The 18,016-nt window shown below is 58.3% G+C and overlaps 1 protein-coding gene across 2 annotated transcripts; it reads left to right on the plus strand.

Moving 5' to 3' along the window:
• The first annotated feature begins 2,951 nt into the window (after positions 1-2,951).
• On the plus strand, positions 2,952-17,501 carry LAD1 (ladinin 1). Of its 2 annotated transcripts, none has more exons than XM_058856147.1 (10): positions 2,952-3,254; positions 7,192-7,332; positions 9,379-10,051; positions 10,447-10,587; positions 11,297-11,346; positions 12,065-12,137; positions 13,147-13,278; positions 15,246-15,335; positions 16,389-16,466; positions 16,773-17,501. In XM_058856147.1, exons 1-10 carry the CDS (start codon positions 3,217-3,219, stop codon positions 16,779-16,781), a joined length of 1,425 nt encoding a protein of 474 aa, XP_058712130.1. In that variant the 5' UTR covers positions 2,952-3,216; the 3' UTR covers positions 16,782-17,501. The 2 variants fall into 2 exon arrangements, with proteins under 2 accessions (XP_058712130.1, XP_058712129.1); XM_058856146.1 differs by having other exon boundaries at positions 2,989-3,254; positions 10,444-10,587.
• Positions 17,502-18,016: the final 515 nt, after the last annotated feature.

The following is an 18,016-nucleotide window of genomic DNA, read 5'->3' on the forward strand; positions in this document are numbered from 1 at the left end:
AAACCCCTTCTCCTGGTCATGGAGCCCCATGTCCCAGCCCAGGAGGGAAGCCTGGAAAGAAAATGCTGCTCCATGGTGGCAGGGCAGCAGGGATGAGCCTGACAGGGAGACAGCTGAGGCTGAGGAACCAGCACAGCACAAGGGATGGAGGTGGAGGATTCACGGCTGGACCCCAGAGAAGCTGAGAAATGCCACAATTCCAGCACAGCTGTGGAAACTGGGAGCTCTCCACCACCCTGCAGCCAAAGAAACAGGCTCTACACTGTGAGGAGACACAGAACACTCTTCCCAAGGGAAAAACCAGCCCTGTTGAAACCGGTCCAGCTCCTCAGAGGGCATTAATGAGTTCTGCTGATCATACCAGGGGAAGCTCTGGGCTCCTCCTCGGGCAGGTGCAGCTCCCCTGGGCAGAGCTTGGCCCTGGAGTTTCTCTGCTCACAGCACATCCTGCAGCTCTGCTCCCTCAGCCACGAGCACTGAGCCTTCCCCTCGGGGCTGTGGGTCTGGAACAGCAGATGGGACAGCCTGAGGGATGAAGGGGGTCTGGATAAACATCAGACTGCTTCTCTGGGCATCCCTTCCCTCACAGACTCATCTCTCTGCCTGATTTCATCACCCCTGGCTCTGGGGACCTGCAGCGTGGCCTGTGCTGTGAGGATGAGCTCAGGGTGGCCTGAATAGCTCTGCTAAAGGAAATCTGGTCTGGCTGCTGTTTGCTGAAGGCATCAATGAGCCTGTGGATCAGGGTGACTGGGGAGAGAAGCATTTGCCTGGGTTTCCAGAAGCAGGGACCTTAAGGTCAAGCACAGCTCAGAGGGAAAGTCCAAACAGAGCTAAATATTCAACCAGCAAAGAGAAAACAGCAGTGAGATCAACTGCTGATAATTCCTGTGATTTTGTCACAGAGGAGGGGAAGATTTTGATCAGCAGAGGGGAAGATTTTGATCAGCAGACGTTCAGAAAGACCTGGCAGCACTTGGAGTTTGGGGATAAAGTAGCAAAGGAGGTTTAGAGGGGTATGAAGTGACAAATGGGAAAACTCCAGCATGATTTCATCTATGAGATGAGGGGCTCTGGGCTGGCTTTACCTCCTTGGGAGTGAAATTTTGGGGTTATGGTGGACATGAAAAGATGTGAGGAACATCAGGGAGAAGAGGAGCTCCATGGCAGCCAAGATCTCCAGACATGAGAGGTGAATGCTTTGTGCTGCTGTGCAGCCCAGCAGGAGCTGAGATAAAGGAAGGGATTTCCAGCAGTGGGGAGCAGCCCCTGGGAATTCCTGCTGAAGGATATTTTCTCTACTGACCATTTTCCTGGGTTTGAGGGAAACGGGGCAAACCCACGGAGGAGAAACCCTCTGAGGGATCTGGAATAAAGAGGAAACTCTGTTCAGCTCCAAAGGGTTCTGAGCTGCAAATAAAGCCCTGGGAAGGAGCAACTGTCGGGAAGGGGCGAGTGTCAGCCAGCCTCATCCTCTGCCTAATCCCCAGGCACTAAATGCCCCTCTAGAGTTTCTTCAACTTAATAACCGGAGGAATTGCAGACTGGGAGGTTTTATATTCCTTTGCTGTGTAGATCCTAGCTGGGGGTGTTCTTTCACTGCCACGTTCAGTCTAATCCTTTGGAAAACCCTGCTAAGTCCTGTGCTCCAGCACTATCCTTTGGCAATGAGTTTTGTGAGCGCCGTGCTTGCCGTGCATTAATCACAGAGCTTTTATTGCTCTAGAGGAGCTGCTGATGCTGGACTGCTATATATAGTCTGGCAGCAATTAGCAGGATGCTTGCAAGGTTATTTAAGTAATTTTTTTCCCTTGTGCCATAACTAACTGAATTCTCTGTGTATATGAAAACACTTGAAAGAGGACTGATTACTGCAAGAAGAAAGAGGAGTAGAGAGGTGAGCCCTGCTTGGAGCAGGCGGCTCGTTTGACAGGGCTATCTCCTAGAAATGGGATTTTAATCAGGAGCCTTTGATTAAAATTGTTGCTCAGGTCATGGCACAGCCCTGTGGGCTGGAGGCGTTCAGGGCCAGCCCAGCCTCACAACCAGTTCCTCAGGCTGGTGCAGGGATGGATCTCACTGGGAGCAGAGGTCCTGGATGGTCCCACTGGGCTCAGAGGTCCTGGATGGTCTCACTGATCCCAGAGGTCCTGGATGGTCTCACTGGGAGCAGAGGTCCTGGATGGTCTCACTGATCCCAGAGGTCCTGGATGGTCTCACTGGGCCCAGAGGTCCTGGATGGTCTCACTGATCCCAGAGGTCCTGGATGATCTCACTGGGCCCAGAGGTCCTGGATGGTCTCACTGATCCCAGAGGTCCTGGATGGTCTCACTGGGCCCAGAGGTCCTCAGGGGGTCCTGGATGACGTTTCCTGCAGGGAATAGTGCCTGGCTGCCCAAGCAGGGGGAGCACTGGGCCATGCTGTGGAAAATCCAGGCTGGGACTCAGTTCTGCTGTGCCTGGGCCCTCCACCTGTCCCTAAAACAAATCCCATCCCCAGTAAAGGCGGCGCTGCCGTGGCTTTGCACCTGCCCTGTGGAAGGGTGGGGGTCTCAGGGCATGGCCAGGGGGGAGGATGGGTTTGGTGGCTGGTCCAGGTGTGGGATGAGCCTGGGCACACAAAAACCGGGTACCCCCCATGCTCCAGCCCCCTCCCCAAAACAGCTCCATCCCAGAGCTCCAGAAAGGGCTGGAAGGAGCAGGGGACCCTCCCAAGCTCTTTGGGAAGGGCTGGACTGCGCCCAGCCGGAGGTGTTTTAATGACTGTTTTGGATCCCCGGGAGCCAACCTCCTCCCACTCACCATGGGTAATTCACCTCCTCCGCCGGGCTGCTGTTGACTGGTGGATTGTGGCTGGTAGAACTGGTTCTCTGCTGGGAGTTGTCTCCCAAAGCCTGGGAGACGTGGATGGCCCGAGCTGCGCTCCCGGCTCGCAGCCTGGCACAGAGGAGGGCTCTGGTTTTGCGTGGCACTGCTGGGCAGGGCGGCTGTGGCACAAATCACAGCCTGTGTCAGGTAGATAAGGAGCCATGTGATGCAGCTGCTGGGACAGGGTGGCAGGCAGGGTGAAGGTGCACAGGGAAATAACCTTGCAGGGAGTTCCTCCCTCCTTCTCTCCGTCCTCGGGGAGCAGAATCTCGGGGCAGCGCTGATCCCCGCTGGCTCTGGATGCCTGCTCGGCTTCTGGGGGCTCTCTGAAACAGCCGGGAAGAGAAAATGTCCCTTAGCAGGAGGAACTGGTCCGATCTGTCCAGGTAAGTGCTGGTTAATTAAGGGGTTAATGCTTTAAGAGGAGATGGTGGGCTGCTGGTGGCCAAAGGGGCTCGGGCACGATGGGCAGCTGCCCTGGGAGTGTTTGCTGCTTGCAGAGGTGAATGCCAGCCCCACCGAGAGCTTCTTGTGCCTGGGCAAGCTTACAGGAGGATTTGTTTCTGCTGCCTGGGGAAGCTGAGCCAGGCACAGGAGAATTACCTGGATAAGGGTTCTCGCCCTGTGCTGGGCACGTTTTGGGTCTGTTTTGCCTTTCTTTGGGGAACAAACTGTGTGGGCTGTGCCTCCAGAGCTGCTTTGAGCTGGCTGGGGGGGTCTCCAGTCCTCCCATGGCCAGGCAGCCCCGGGGTGTGTGTGTCCTGCTCTGCCCTGACTGCAGCCCGTGCTGAGCTGAGCAAGGCCTGGTTCAGTCCCTGAGCAATCCCTGAGCAATTCCCACAGCTCCCCCGGCCTTCCCAAAGCGTGATCCAGAGCAGGGGAGGATCCCAGGGTGGCTCAGGGGACCCAGAGCAAGGTGAGATCAGCCCTGACCCCCTGCAGACCCCAGGGCAGCCTCGGCCGTGCAGGAGCCGTGATGGAAACGCAGAGAGAGCCCCACAAATCAGAGCAGGAATTCTGGCCCCAGTGGATGTTACAGTTCTGAGACCAAATCTCAGTACTGGCTGTAAAAATGGGCATTTCATAGAATCCCAGAAAGGTTTGGGTGGGAAGGGACCTTAAAGCTTATCCCATTCCACCCCATGCCACAGGCAGGGACACCTTTCACTGTCCCAGGTTGCTCTCTAAGCCCTGTCCAGTCTTGGATGTTTCCAGGGATCCAGAGGCAGCCACAGCTTCTCTGGGCTCCCTGTGCCTCACCACTCTCACTGTGAAAAACTTCCTTATTTGAGTGGAGACCCCACTGCTGGGAGGCCAGCAGCTCTCAGCTGCCTCTGCCATGGGTGGGACAGATCCAGGAGCCATTCCAGCCCCATCCAGCTCCATCCAGAGCCCAGCTGGGCCCTGCACCCCAGAAGACATTTCCTGAGCTCTCCTGAGATGAGGCAGCGCTGAAAGAACAGAAATGTCAGAAATCTCTGCATTAATCATTGACAGGGCAGGAGGGACACGGCAGGGACACTCACCAAAGTTCTTACTCATGCCTTTGTGTTAAAAAATGTAAGACAGCGAAAAATAAATCCCTCTTTGAAAAGAGGAGGGGAAGATTGGCAGAGGAAATCCATAGCCTGATGGGTGTCTGGCTTAATTAGAAATAACGAGGAGCCAGCTTTTGTGGGTAGTGCCAGGTTTTGTGCTGCCTCAGAGCAGGAAAATCCCCTTTTCACTTGGAGGGAGACTGTGAAATGCAGGAAATGCCCGTGGTGCTGAGCGTTATTGCTGAGTGCTGAGCAGAGCACAGGGCAGCAGAGGCACCAGGATCTGCATCCCCACAGTGTTTGTGCCAGGGTCTCTGTGCGGGCTGGGCACACGGAGAGGGCTCACCTGGAGAACCTGAACCTTCCCTGGGCTCACCTGGAGAACCTGAACATTCCCTGGGCACATCCCAGCCTGGGCACACGGAGGGGGCTCACCTGGAGAACCTGAACATTCCCTGGGCACACCTGGAGAACCTGAACATTCCCTGAGCTCACCTGGAGAACCTGAACCTTCCCTGGGCACACCTGGAGAACCTGAACCTTCCCTGGGCTCACCTGGAGAACCTGAACATTCCCTGGGCACACCTGGAGAACCTGAACCTTCCCTGGGCTCACCTGGAGAACCTGAACCTTCCCTGGGCACATCCCAGCCTGGGCACACCTGGAAAACCTGAACATTCCCTGGGCACACGGAGGGGGCTCACCTGGAGAACCTGAACCTTCCCTGGGCACACCTGGAGAACCTGAACCTTCCCTGGGCTCACCTGGAGAACCTGAACCTTCCCTGGGCTCACCTGGAGAACCTGAACCTTCCCTGGGCACACGGAGGAGCTCACCTGGAGAACCTGAACATTCCCTGGGCTCACCTGGAGAACCTGAACCTTCCCTGGGCTCACCTGGAGAACCTGAACCTTCCCTGGGCACACCTGGAGAACCTGAACCTTCCCTGGGCACACGGAGAGGGCTCACCTGGAGAACCTGAACATTCCCTGGGCACACCTGGAGAACCTGAACCTTCCCTGGGCTCACCTGGAGAACCTGAACATTCCCTGGGCACACGGAGGGGGCTCACCTGGAGAACCTGAGCCTTCCCTGGGCACATGGAGGGGGCTCACCTGGAGAACCTGAACCTTCCCTGGGCTCACCTGGAGAACCTGAACCTTCCCTGGGCACATCCCAGCCTTCCCCAGCCGGGCTCTCCCGGTTTGGAGCGTGGGGAGCGCCCGGAGCAGCAGGAGCGGGCACTGCCCTGCCCTGGCCCCGCTCCCCCTGCCCCGAGCAGGAAGAACAGAAACACAAACGCTGGCAGGGGGTAACGAGGTTTAATTAATTTATCACAGGCTGGGATTACTCAGTAACCTGGAGCCAGCCGCGAGCCCTCGCCGGAACGCGGCCCTGCCACCCTGACTGCCGCTAAAAGGCAAACTGGGGACAAGGCCTGGGCAGGGCTGGCACTGGATGGAGCTGGGATGAGGAGCTGGGTGAGATCCTGGGATGAGGAGCTGGGATGAGGAGCTGGGATGAGGAGCTGGGTGAGATCCTGGGATGGGATCCTGGGATGGGATCCTGGGATGAGGTCCTGGGATGAGATCCTGGGATGGGATCCTGGGATGGGATCCTGGGATGAGGAGCTGGGATGAGGAGCTGGGATGAGGTCCTGGGATGGGATCCTGGGATGAGATCCTGGGATGAGATCCTGGGATGGGATCCTGGGATGAGGAGCTGGGATGAGGAGCTGGGATGAGGTCCTGGGATGGGATCCTGGGATGGGATCCTGGGATGAGATCCTGGGATGAGATCCTGGGATGGGATCCTGGGATGAGGAGCTGGGATGAGATCCTGGGATGAGATCCTGGGATGAGATCCTGGGATGGACCCTGCACAGGGAGGCTCTGTTGGGGTGCCTGGAGCTCCATGGAATTCCCTGCAGTGTTTGTGGCTGATTGAGGGTTTATGTTGGGGGTGATGGACCTGGCTCTGAAAAGCCCCATCCAGGCAATAAAAATATTTCCAACACAGTCCATGCACCAGCACAGAAGGTGGGCAGGTTTGGCACAGGGAAAGGATGGCAGAGCTGGTGTTTTCCAGACAACTTTGTATTCTGAGTGTTGCTTTATTAAAACAAAACAAAACAAAACAAACAAAAAACAACCCACGTTTGGCTTGTGCAAAACAAAAATGGTCAAAGATGATTCCAAACTTTGTCTTTTTGGCTCAGTCTGTGATTATAAACAATTCCCTGTCCAGGCACATGCAGGAGGGAAGAGGAGCCCTGCTACCCATCCCCAGGCAAAGCCTCTCAGCAGCTGCCTTCAGCCTCTGATACTTTTGTGTCTGAGGATTTTTGCTCTATAAAAATTAAATTGCCATTCCCACAACTTGGTTTTGGCCCAGAATCTCGTGCCATAGTGGTCACCCTAAACCAGGACACCCTTCCAGTTTGTGTGGTTGAGGTCTGTGTGGTAGCTCAAGGCTCCTGCTCTGGCTGAGTTACAGGTTCAATATCCTGTGTTATACATATATAGGGACTCCTATAAAATGAGTGCTCCCCCCAGCAGGAGAAAATAGGAGCTGGGAAGTCAAGTGCTTGCTTTGGGAAGGGCCTGCATCAGCTGGGTGGAGTGAGAGCACTCGTTTGGGACACTTGGCATGTGCTGGCATCGCTCTCCTCCAGCAAGGGGACTCCTGGCAGCCCCCTGGCCTTGCCCAGCAGTTCTTGTGTGGCAGCAGGGCCTCGTGCAGGACAGAAAGGTGCTCTACCACCCTTGTGTTTTCTCCCAAACAGCCTGGCCAGGCAGAGGACCCTGGAGGATGAGGAAGAGCAGCAAAGAGAGCGCCGGCGAAGGCACCGGAACCTTCTGTCCTCCACATCCACGGATGAGGAACCTGCCAGCCCTGTCAAAGACACCAGCCCAGCTTCCAGCAGGTCTGTGGGTCCACACTGGCCCTGACACCGAGCCCTGGCAGCTGCTGCAGGTGGTGGGAACAGCTCCTGGCTGGGCTCAGCTGTGGGAAGAGCTGTGCTCCAACCAGCAGGAGGGATGGGCTCCCCAGGAGGACAAGGGGGATGTGTTGGGTGGGGTGGGGTGGGCTCCAGAGGAGGAGCACAGGCTGGGGATGTGTTGGGTGGGCTCCAGAGGAGGAGCACAGGGTGGGATGTGTTGGGTGGGCTCCCCAGGAGGAACACAGGCTGGGGATGTGTTGGGTGGGCTCCCCAGGAGGACAGGGGGATGTGTTGGGTGGGCTCCACAGGAGGAGCACAGGGTGGGATGTGTTGGGTGGGCTCCCCAGGAGGACAGGGGGATGTGTTGGGTGGGCTCCACAGGAGGAGCACAGGGTGGGATGTGTTGGGTGGGCTCCAGAGGAGGACAGGGGGATGTGTTGGGTGGGCTCCAGAGGAGGAGCACAGGGTGGGGATGTGTTGGGTGGGCTCCAGAGGAGCACAGGGTGGGATGTGTTGGGTGGGCTCCAGAGGAGGAGCACAGGGTGGGATGTGTTGGGTGGGCTCCCCAGGAGGAGCACAGGGTGGGATGTGTTGGGTGGGCTCCCCAGGAGGAGCACAGGGTGGGATGTGTTGGGTGGGCTCCCCAGGAGGAGCACAGGGTGGGATGTGTTGGGTGGGCTCCAGAGGAGGAGCACAGGGTGGGGATGTGTTGGGTGGGCTCCCCAGGAGGAGCACAGGCTGGGGATGTGTTGGGTGGGCTCCAGAGGAGGAGCACAGGGTGGGGATGTGTTGGGTGGGCTCCCCAGGAGGACAAGGGGGATGTGTTGGGTGGGCTCCACAGGAGCACAGGGTGGGATGTGTTGGGTGGGCTCCAGAGGAGGAGCACAGGGTGGGATGTGTTGGGTGGGCTCCAGAGGAGGAGCACAGGGTGGGATGTGTTGGGTGGGCTCCAGAGGAGGAGCACAGGGTGGGGATGTGTTGGGTGGGCTCCCCATGGGACAGGGCTGGTGCCAGGGCTGAGCTCTGCTGGGGGCTGCAGGTGGGATCTGCAGCAGGAAGGGGCTGCTCAGCTCTGCAGGGCAGGAGAGCAGAGCAGGCAGAGCCTGGCTGCCTGTGCTGCCCCTCTGAACCTCACAGTGACGCTGTGGGACCTTGGCTGAAGCTGGGATCTGACCCAAGGGCTTCCCAGAGGTGCTCCCAAAGCCCCTGGCTGCAGGGAGCTGGCATTTGGAGGTGTCCTGGGACCAGGCTGCCTTTACACAGCCTGCCCCACTCTGATCCTGGCAGTGTCCAGTATTTGGGTGGTTTGTGTCCACAGTGAGAGTCCCACTCCTGTGTTTCAGACAGGATGGAGTTAGAACGCTTGGGCTGGGTGGGGGCTGGACATGACCAGAATGAACCAGGTGGGAAGGACAAATTCCTCTTCCCTGCTGCTGACACAGGCTGGCCATGTGGTGATTGCAGCTCAGGAGGAGGGCAAGTGTTACCCATCTCCTTCCCAATGCTGTGAGCGAGCAGACACAGCCTGCCAGGTGTCCTTCTGCCCCTTCCCAGACCTTGTGCCTGTTTGCACAGGGAGGGGAAACAGCTTTTCACAGCTTGTGCTGGTACCATGTGTGGATCTGCCACAGCAGATTGAATCCCAACCAACATTTCCCACTTAAAATTGGTGGGATTGTTCCTCTTCTGGTGAAGAGTCCCAGCTGCACCTCTTACCCAGCAGCAGACCCAGCACTGCCCCGAGCCTGGACCTGCTTGGCACAGGATTTGCTGGGTGCTGATGTCCTGGATGGGGCTGCAGAAATGATTCATCTCTGTGTCAAAAGGAAAAGAAGATTTTTAATCCATTGTTTTTCTCAGCTGAGCTGGGGTGATGGGGATGAGAGCCCTGGTCTGCAGGGGGGACTCCAGGATGTCAGTGGGATTTTTATGCCCCTCCCCAGAGCCTTTTGCCTCACTTGCTGCATGAAATCCACTCCTCTAGCCCCAGATTCTGGAGTTGTCATTCCATATTGTCCCTGTCCCTAGACCTCCATCCCTCGTGAAGCTGCAGTCCCTGGAGGATGGGGAGGAGCAGAAGCTCTCGGAGGTGCTGAAGACACAAGAAGGGAGAAGGACGAGGTGGCTCCCAGCCGTGTCCGAGAAGCTGAGGCAGGAGCAGGAGCAGAAGGAGCAGGAGCAGAAGGAGCTGGAGCAGAAGGAGCAGGAGCAGAAGGAGCAGGAGCAGAAGGAGCTGGAGCAGAAGGAGCTGGAGCAGAAGGAGATGGAGCAGAAGGAGCAGGAGCAGAAGGAGCAGGAGCAGAAGGAGATGGAGCAGAAGGAGCAGGAGCAGAAGGAGCAGGATCTGGAGCAGAAGGAGCCAGGGCTGGGAGGAAGCTGCCCGCAGCCAGGAGCGCAGCCCCGCAGGAGGCAGGAGAGCGGCCGGGCTGCAGAGCAGGACCAGGAGCTGGCCAAGGGCAGAGGGGACCCAGCAGGAGACAAGAACCTGGAGCCAGCCCCCGAGAGGAAGGGGATGGTGAGGACACGGCTCCAGGACAGGGAGCAGCGAGTGTGGACTCCTCGGGGGGAGCAGAGGAAGGAGCCCAAGGAGCCGCCGGAGGTGGGGAGCTGCCGGCTCCGGGAGGTGAAGATCCTCACCAGGGTGGGAAACCGGAGCACAGAAGAGAAAACCTCGGCCATCACCTCATCCCCAGAGCAGCAGGTGAGCAGGAATGGAGGAGGTACCAGGCCCAGGGAGGAGCAGAGAGAGGGACAGCCCAAAAGTGCCAGGAGGGAAAAGGGACCTGAAGGGCTCTGGGGGAGGTTTTTCTGAGAGCTGCAAACCACGAGGTGCTGAACAGGGTCCCAGCACCTCCTTCCCCTCCCTGGTCTGTGCTGTCCTGATCACCTTCTCCATCAAGTCTCTCTGATTGCCCTCGTGGTGACACTGGAGGGCTGTTTGGGACTCTGTGTGTCCAACTGAGACAGGAAAGGTTTGGGGGATTTTGATCTCAGGCTCCCACCTCCAGCCCAGTTCCCACCCTGACTGCTCAGCTCCTGCACTTCAGTCTTCTCTCTCTCCTGGGATGCATCTGACATCTCCTTTTTCCTCAGCAGGCACCCAGGAACCCCTCAAAGCAGGTAATCCAGCTGTTCCCTCCCCGAGATGAACCTGCAGAAAAGCCAGACCCTTCTCCAACCCACATCACCTTCAGCAGCTCCATCCGACGGGCCAGCCCAAGAACTGTCTCCTTTAGGGTAAGAGCTGAAGCAGCTGGGGAAAGAATTCTATTGCCCAGTGGAGGCTGGGGGGAAGGAAGGATTGTTTTGGCCTCTGGATTATGTGGGCAGAACCTGTTCCCAGAAGTGTGTTCACAATTTACCCTTGCTCTGGGCAGTTCTGCTTCCCTCTTCCCCCTGTTTTCCCTCTCCATGTCTGGCTGAAGGTGTGTGGGGTGAGCATGTCCAGTTCATACACCTTGTGCTGGCCAGAAAACTCACAGGATCTGGTGAGAACACAGGCAGCTCATTGTCCTCAGAATTTCCAGAGCCACAGGAATTACCATCCACCTTCCAGCCTTGCCAGTCTTCTGTGAAAGCACAGGATAAAAATAACATCCATTCTCCCTCTCATGCCATCTTACAGTCTGAGAATATATTTCATTTCAAAAGAGATCTCTGGAATAAAGTGATTGAAGAGGCTGGGAAAACCAAGAGCTGTCAAGATCCTCCCTGTTTGAGTCAGGGCTGACTGGCTACACTTGAGTGACTAACATGAGGCTTTATTGGGAATAAAAATGTTATCACCATAAAGTGTCTACAGTCTGGGGAGCTTTGAGATACGAGATAAGTTTTGGTGTGGGTGCAAATGGAGCTTTCCTGGGGCAGATCAGTGAGATAGAGTCTCCCATGCTTATCTTGGATAACCAAAGTTCACTGCAGGATTTCCTCTCCTTGTGTTTTCCAGATCATCTCCAGGAAGCAGAAAGAAGAGAGCCCAAGCCCTCTCACAAGGAGGTCAGCACCTCTCGTTGTGTTGCTTTTTTTGGTCCTGCTGGGCAGGAATTGCCATCCTTTGTTTTCCAAGGGAGGAGGAGGAGGTGATGGGGCCTGACTGGCACAGATCTGCTGGACATTGGTCCCCAGGGTGCTGGACTTGGCAGGGGACAATGTCCAAAGTGTATCTTCCATCTGAACGAGATCCTGGAACCACAGAAAGGTTTGGGTTCCAAGGGACCCTAAAGATCTCGTTCCACCCCCTGCCATGGGCAGGAATATCCTCCCCTCTCCCAGATTGCTTCAGTATCCCCCAGCAAGCCCCCACTGTCTCCTGAGTCAGGTAGTTCCACGGTGGTGCCTGTGTCTGCACAGGTCCCGTCCATGGGGACGTCAAAACAGCTCCATGAGCAGCCAGACCTGGCTTTGGTGACCAGATCAAGGGATCCTCCACCCCCCTGGGCAGGTGCACACTGACACTGGGGGTGATGCAGCTCAGAGCTGGCAGAGCTGAAGCCAGGGCAGGCTGAGGAGCTCTGAGATGTTTCAGTGCTCCAGTGTGGCTCTGGGAAGGTGGTGACACACAGAGAGAGATCTCAGTCAGCAGCAGGGAATGGGCTGCTTGCTTTACCTGGCAGATAGATGCAGGAGACATCTATCAGCCTTCTCCTGCTCCCCACGAGGATTGGCTGAGTCCCAGCAGATCCTGAGGGGTTTCAGCTCTTCTCTTCTTCACCAGTGCGAGCCTGAGGATCCCAGGCAGCAACAGCACCATTGGGGAGAAGCTGGAAAAATACAACTCAGCTGTGCAGGTACCAAAGGCCCCTGGCAGAGCCAGGCAGGGCTGGGAGAGATGTGTGGAGACACAGAGAGGGGTGGCCTGAAGCCGAGTGGGGAGGGGAGGAACTGAGCCTGCCCCAAATACCAGAGCTGATGGGGATGAAGGAGATGGTCCCAGGCAGGGAAAGGGATTGGCCCCAGGGTTTGAGGAGCAGGGACCCTTGGGGAGGGTCTGGGGATGCTGGATGGCCCTGCAGGGAGGGGATGGCCTCTGGAGAGGGTTTGGGGATGCTGGATGGCCCTGCAGGGAGGGGATGGCCCTTGGGGAGGGTCTGGGGATGCTGGATGGCCCTGCAGGGAGGGGATGTCCTTTTGTGGGGATCTGGGGATGCTGCATGGCCCTGCAGGGAGGGGATGGCCTCTGGGGAGGGTCTGGGGATGCTGGATGGCCCTGAAGGGAGGGGATGGCCTCTGGGGAGGGTCTGGGGATGCTGGATGGCCCTGCAGGGAGGGGATGGCCCTTGGGGAGGGTCTGGGGATGCTGAATGGCCCTGCAGGGAGGGGATGTCCTCTGGGGAGGGTCTGGGGATGCTGCATGGCCCTGCAGGGAGGTGATGGCCTCTGGGGAGGGTTTGGGGATGCTGCATGGCCCTGCAGGGAGGGGATGGCCTTTGGGGAGGGTCTGGGGATGCTGGATGGCCCTGCAGGGAGGGGATGGTCTCTGGGGAGGGTCTGGGGATGCTGGATGGCCCTGCAGGGAGGGGATGGCCCTTGGGGAGGGTTTGGGGATGCTGGATGGCCCTGCAGGGAGGGGATGGCCTCTGGGGAGGGTCTGGGGATGCTGAATGGCCCTGCAGGGAGGGGATGGCCTCTGGGGAGGGTCTGGGGATGCAGAGGTCCATTGGGGGAAGCAGTGCACAGGGCTGTGAGCTGGTGATGGTGGGGGGGACCAGACCCCAAGGGGCTCAGGGTGTGACCCTGACTTTGCTGCTCACCCCTCGGGGTACAGCACGGCCCTGCTGACTCCCCTCTCTCCCCCAGCGCTCAGAGGGGGTGAAATCCTCCCTGCCTGTCCAGAAGAGTCGCCTGCTCTCCTCGGAGGGGGTGGCCAGCAAGCGCAACTTCTTCGAGGGCAGCGCTCCCGGCAAGGCAGAGGCAGCGGTGGTGAGGAAGGTGAGGCAGGAGCTGCCCTGGGCTGCCCTCCCAGCGGCTCTGTGCTGTGCCTTTGGGACAAATCTTGTCCTCTTGGGCTCAGGCTGAGCAGGGCTGGGCTGGTGCTGGGTGCCAGGGCTGTGTTTGGGCACAGGGCTGCAATCTGAGGAGCTGGGATGGAGCTGGGATGGAGCTGAGGATGGAGCAGGGATGGAGCAGGGATGGAGCTGAGATGGAGCTGAGGATGGAGCTGGGATGGAGCTGGGATGGAGCTGGGATGGAGCTGGGATGGAGCTGGGCTGGAGCTGGGATGGAGCTGGGATGGAGCTGGGCTGGAGCTGGAATGGAGCTGGGATGGAGCTGGGATGGAGCTGGGATGGAGCTGGGATGGAGCTGGGATGAGGAGCTGGGATGGAGCAGGGATGGAGCAGGGATGGAGCAGGGATGGAGCTGAGGATGGAGCTGAGGATGGAGCTGAGGATGGAGCTGAGGATGGAGCTGGGATGGAGCTGGGATGGAGCTGGGATGGAGCAGGGATGGAGCTGGGATGGAGCTGAGGATGGAGCTGGGATGGAGCAGGGATGGAGCAGGGATGGAGCTGGGATGGAGCTGGGATGAGGAGCTGGGATGGAGCTGAGGATGGAGCTGGGATGGAGCAGGGATGGAGCTGGGATGGAGCTGAGATGGAGCTGGGATGGAGCTGGGATGAGGAGCTGGGATGGAGCAGGGATGGAGCTGGGATGGAGCAGGGATGGAGCTGGGATGGAGCTGAGGATGGAGCTGGGTTGAGGAGCTGAGGATGGAGCTGGGATGGAGCTGAGGATGGAGCTGGGATGGAGCTGAGGATGGAGCTGAGGATGGAGCTGAGGATGGAGCAGGGATGGAGCAGGGATGGAGCTGAGATGGAGCTGGGATGGAGCTGAGGATGGAGCTGGGATGGAGCTGGGATGGAGCTGGGATGGAGCTGAGGATGGAGCTGGGATGGAGCTGAGGATGGAGCTGAAGATGGAGCTGGGATGAGGAGCTGGGATGGAGCTGAGGATGGAGCTGGGATGGAGCTGAGGATGGAGCTGGGATGAGGAGCTGGGATGGAGCAGGGATGGAGCTGAGGATGGAGCTGGGATGGAGCCAGCAGTGTGTGGGCTGGGATGGAGCTGGGATGGAGCTGGGATGGAGCTGAGGATGGAGCAGGGATGGAGCTGAGGATGGAGCAGGGATGGATCTGAGGATGGAGCTGGGATGAGGAGCTGGGATGGAGCAGGGATGGAGCTGAGGATGGAGCTGAGGATGGAGCTGGGATGAGGAGCTGGGATGGAGCAGGGATGGAGCTGAGGATGGAGCTGAGGATGGAGCTGGGATGAGGAGCTGGGATGGAGCTGAGGATGGAGCTGAGGATGGAGCTGGGATGGAGCTGGGATGGAGCTGGGATGGAGCTGGGATGGAGCTGAGGATGGAGCTGAGGATGGAGCTGGGATGGAGCTGGGATGGAGCTGAGGATGGAGCTGGGATGGAGCTGGGATGGAGCTGAGGATGGAGCTGGGATGGAGCTGGGATGGAGCTGGGATGGAGCTGGGATGAGGAGCTGGGATGGAGCTGAGGATGGAGCTGAGGATGGAGCAGGGATGGAGCTGGGATGGAGCAGGGATGGAGCTGAGGATGGAGCTGGGATGAGGAGCTGGGATGGAGCAGGGATGGAGCTGGGATGAGGAGCTGGGATGGAGCTGAGGATGGAGCTGAGGATGGAGCTGGGATGGAGCAGGGATGGAGCTGGGATGGAGCTGGGATGGAGCTCTGGGATGGAGCTGGGATGAGGAGCTGGGATGGAGCTGGGATGGAGCTGAGGATGGAGCTGAGGATGGAGCTGGGATGGAGCCAGCAGTGTGTGGGCTGGGCTGTGCCTGCAGCTCTGCTCGTGCCCTGGGGACTGGACTGGGTCACATTCGTGCACAGGGAGGGCTGTAACCCCGCTGTCCCTCTCTGTGCCACAGGACAGCCTGAAGATCCCAGGATCGGTGACATCCCGCATCAATCTGTGGATCAGCCGGGCTCAGGAGCCTCCCAAGGAGGAAAATATCAAGGTACCAGCTTGTGTCAAGCTCAACTGAGGGCCCTGAGACCAGGCAGCCCCACAGGGCACGGTGCTGCTCCTCAGGGTGGGGTTGAAGGGGGGATGAACCCTTGGCTGAACCTATTAAAGGGTTTGAGAGCAGTTTAGGCAGGTTTGGAGACCTCAGAGCTGCAGGGCCACCACGATGGCATATCAGGGCTCTGCTTGTTGCTGTGTCCTGACTGTGAGCCCAGAACTCCTAAGACAGCTGGGACAGATTCCTCACCCCTTGGGGGGTTGAGGAGGGAGCAGGAGCATTTCCCAGGACACACAGGGGTACCTGACCCTGGCACCCCAGCATGATCCCATCTCTGCTGTCCCATCTCCTCTGGATGAGCAGCTCTGCCTGGACAGAGTGGAGAGAAGCTGTGTGCTCGGCCCCTCAGCTCTGAGGAGACCTGTGTGTGCTTGGAGAGGTCCTGGTGCGTGTCTGGAGTCATCTGCACCCCTGAATGAAAGCAGACCCCAAAACCAGGGGTGTGGGTGCAAAGTGCCTGGCCAGGGGGACTCAGAGCTCATCACTTGGCCACTGTCACTGCTCCCTGACGTGTGCAGGAGAGGGACAGGAGAGCTGTTTGCCCCAGGGTGCTTTGGTGTTCTCGGAAAGGAGGAGCTCAGCAGGTCCTGGGCAGGTCTCACTGCTCACACAGGGAGGGCTTTGGCCACTGCTCGTGGCAGCCAGCTGGCCCAGGGGGTGCAGCTCCAGCCCTGCAGCCAGGAATGCGAGTCCAGGCTGGGCTGGGCAATCAACACCACCCAGATGTGCCTGCAGCAGGCAGCTCTGCCAGCAAAGGGTTTGCTCCTGGAGCCACTCCTGGGGAAAGCCTGCAGCTCCTTGATCACTTCTCCTTCAATGGCACCTGCACGAGGCTTTGAGGGTGTCCCAGGTCCAGGATCCCAAAGCTGGCTGGTTTCACCTGCACACTGTGTGCTTCAGGGTTTGGATACAGTCAGACCAAGGCAGTGCTGCACACCATGCATGGAGAAAGCTTTCTCCTGTCACTTCTGACTCTCCTGTTTGCAGGAAATCCGGAGAATCAACAGCCTGGCAAAGCGAGATGTCTGGATAAAGCAGCCTGGAGACACCTCTGGAGACACCAAGGTAATGATGGAGCTGCTCTGAAAGCTGCTGCATCCTCTGGGGCAGGACAGAGGATATGGGGGGACAGGGGACGTGGGGGTCTCTGTGACTTTGGAGAGTCATCAGGAGGGGACAACTGGAGGCATCTGTAAGGGAGAGAAGGACTCTGCTCTGGGAGGAGAAGGTGAGTGGGCTGTGATGGGATTTAGGGGATTCCTGCCTGCCCCATCCCCTGCTGGGGACAGCCACTGTCCTGGTTAAAGCAGCTGCTGGTGGGGTGGTTGCAGCCTCAGGCACAGCCTCAGTGGTTCCCACTTTCTTTTCCAGTTGCAGTAATACCAGCTGTGGTATCAAACCATCTGGGAAAAACTGGTTTGCTCCAAAGATCAAAGCCCAGCCCTACCCAACCGTCCAAAAGCCACTGCCACGAGTCCCCGGTGCCACGTGTGGGTGCAGCCAGGTCATGGGGTCCTCTGCCTGTGGGATGGGAAGGAAGAAGCCTGGCAGAGTGTCCCTGTGTCCCCAGTCCCCCCTCACTGCCTGTCTGGGGGTGTCCAGGCCATCCCCACAGATGCTGAAGACAAACTCCTGCCTTGTTCACCCACCACATTTTGCTGTTCTGTTCCTGATCTCTGCCCGTGCCCCAGAACTGCCCCCACGGCTCCCTGGCAGCTGGAAGATGTCAGTGGGGTGAGAACCTGCCTGGCCAAGGGAGTTCCAGCCTCACCTCCATGGCCTGTGCCCGTCCCTGCTGCCTGGGGCAGGTGGGGCAGGCAGTGTCACCCCCTGGCCAGGCTGTCACTGCCAGGGTGACCCAAGCAGAGGATGATGTTCATGAAGTCACACGAGTGCTCCGAGGTGTCCCATGGAAAAGGGGGAGCTTGGCCCTGGGGCTCCCTTCCACACTCTGAACCAGAGACTGCTCCTTGTCCCTGGCCCTGCAGGCAGTGACTCTTCATCCAGTGATGCAGGGAGGGTGAGCTGGCCCTGGCCGTGGCCACAGCCCTGTGTGGGGCTTGTCATGGAGCTGAGTGTCCCATTTCCCTCCTGCCTTCCTGACCCTGCATTCCCCGGGCTGCTGAGCCCACCCAGCAGGGACAGGGGATGCTCTCTTGAGGCCTTTAGGGTGCCATGGACAAAAGGCTCAAACTCTCTTATTGGGGCCATTCTTTGGGTTTGGGTTGTGCTTTGAGCAACCACTGTGGTGACAAATCCAGTGTGGGAATCTGCTGCTGCCCCTGGGGCTGATCCTGCTTGTAGGGCTTGGGAAAGGACTTGGGTTTCTCTGTGCTTTTTTTTTTTTCTAATAAAAGTTTCTCTTTCTAAGACACTGCTGGTCACCTGCTGCTGGTCTGGGACTGGAAACTTCCCTTCCCTTCTCCCGACAAGGGGAAAAAAGGGAAAACCCCGAATCAAATGTGTCCTGGGGGGTTAAAACCAGACTCTTCCCCTGTTGCAGCATCCCGAGCTGGGAGCAGCGTTGGAGGGAGCCGGAGCTGCCGGGCAGGGTCGGTCCCTGCTCCTGCCCTGGGGACAGCGCTGCCTTATCAGAGTCCCGGCCCCGGTGACAG

This window comes from Poecile atricapillus, chromosome 23, assembly GCF_030490865.1.
Source record: "Poecile atricapillus isolate bPoeAtr1 chromosome 23, bPoeAtr1.hap1, whole genome shotgun sequence".
In the NCBI taxonomy this organism is placed as follows: domain Eukaryota; kingdom Metazoa; phylum Chordata; class Aves; order Passeriformes; family Paridae; genus Poecile; species Poecile atricapillus.

Coding starts and splice junctions, on each gene's coding strand:
- LAD1 (XM_058856146.1), top strand. CDS start 3,217: ATGTCCCTTAGCAGGAGGAACTGGTCCGATCTGTCCAG. Junction 10,588..11,296: donor CAAGAACTGTCTCCTTTAGG/GTAAGAGCTGAA, acceptor TGTGTTTTCCAG/ATCATCTCCAGGAAGCAGAA. Junction 15,336..16,388: donor CCAAGGAGGAAAATATCAAG/GTACCAGCTTGT, acceptor TCCTGTTTGCAG/GAAATCCGGAGAATCAACAG.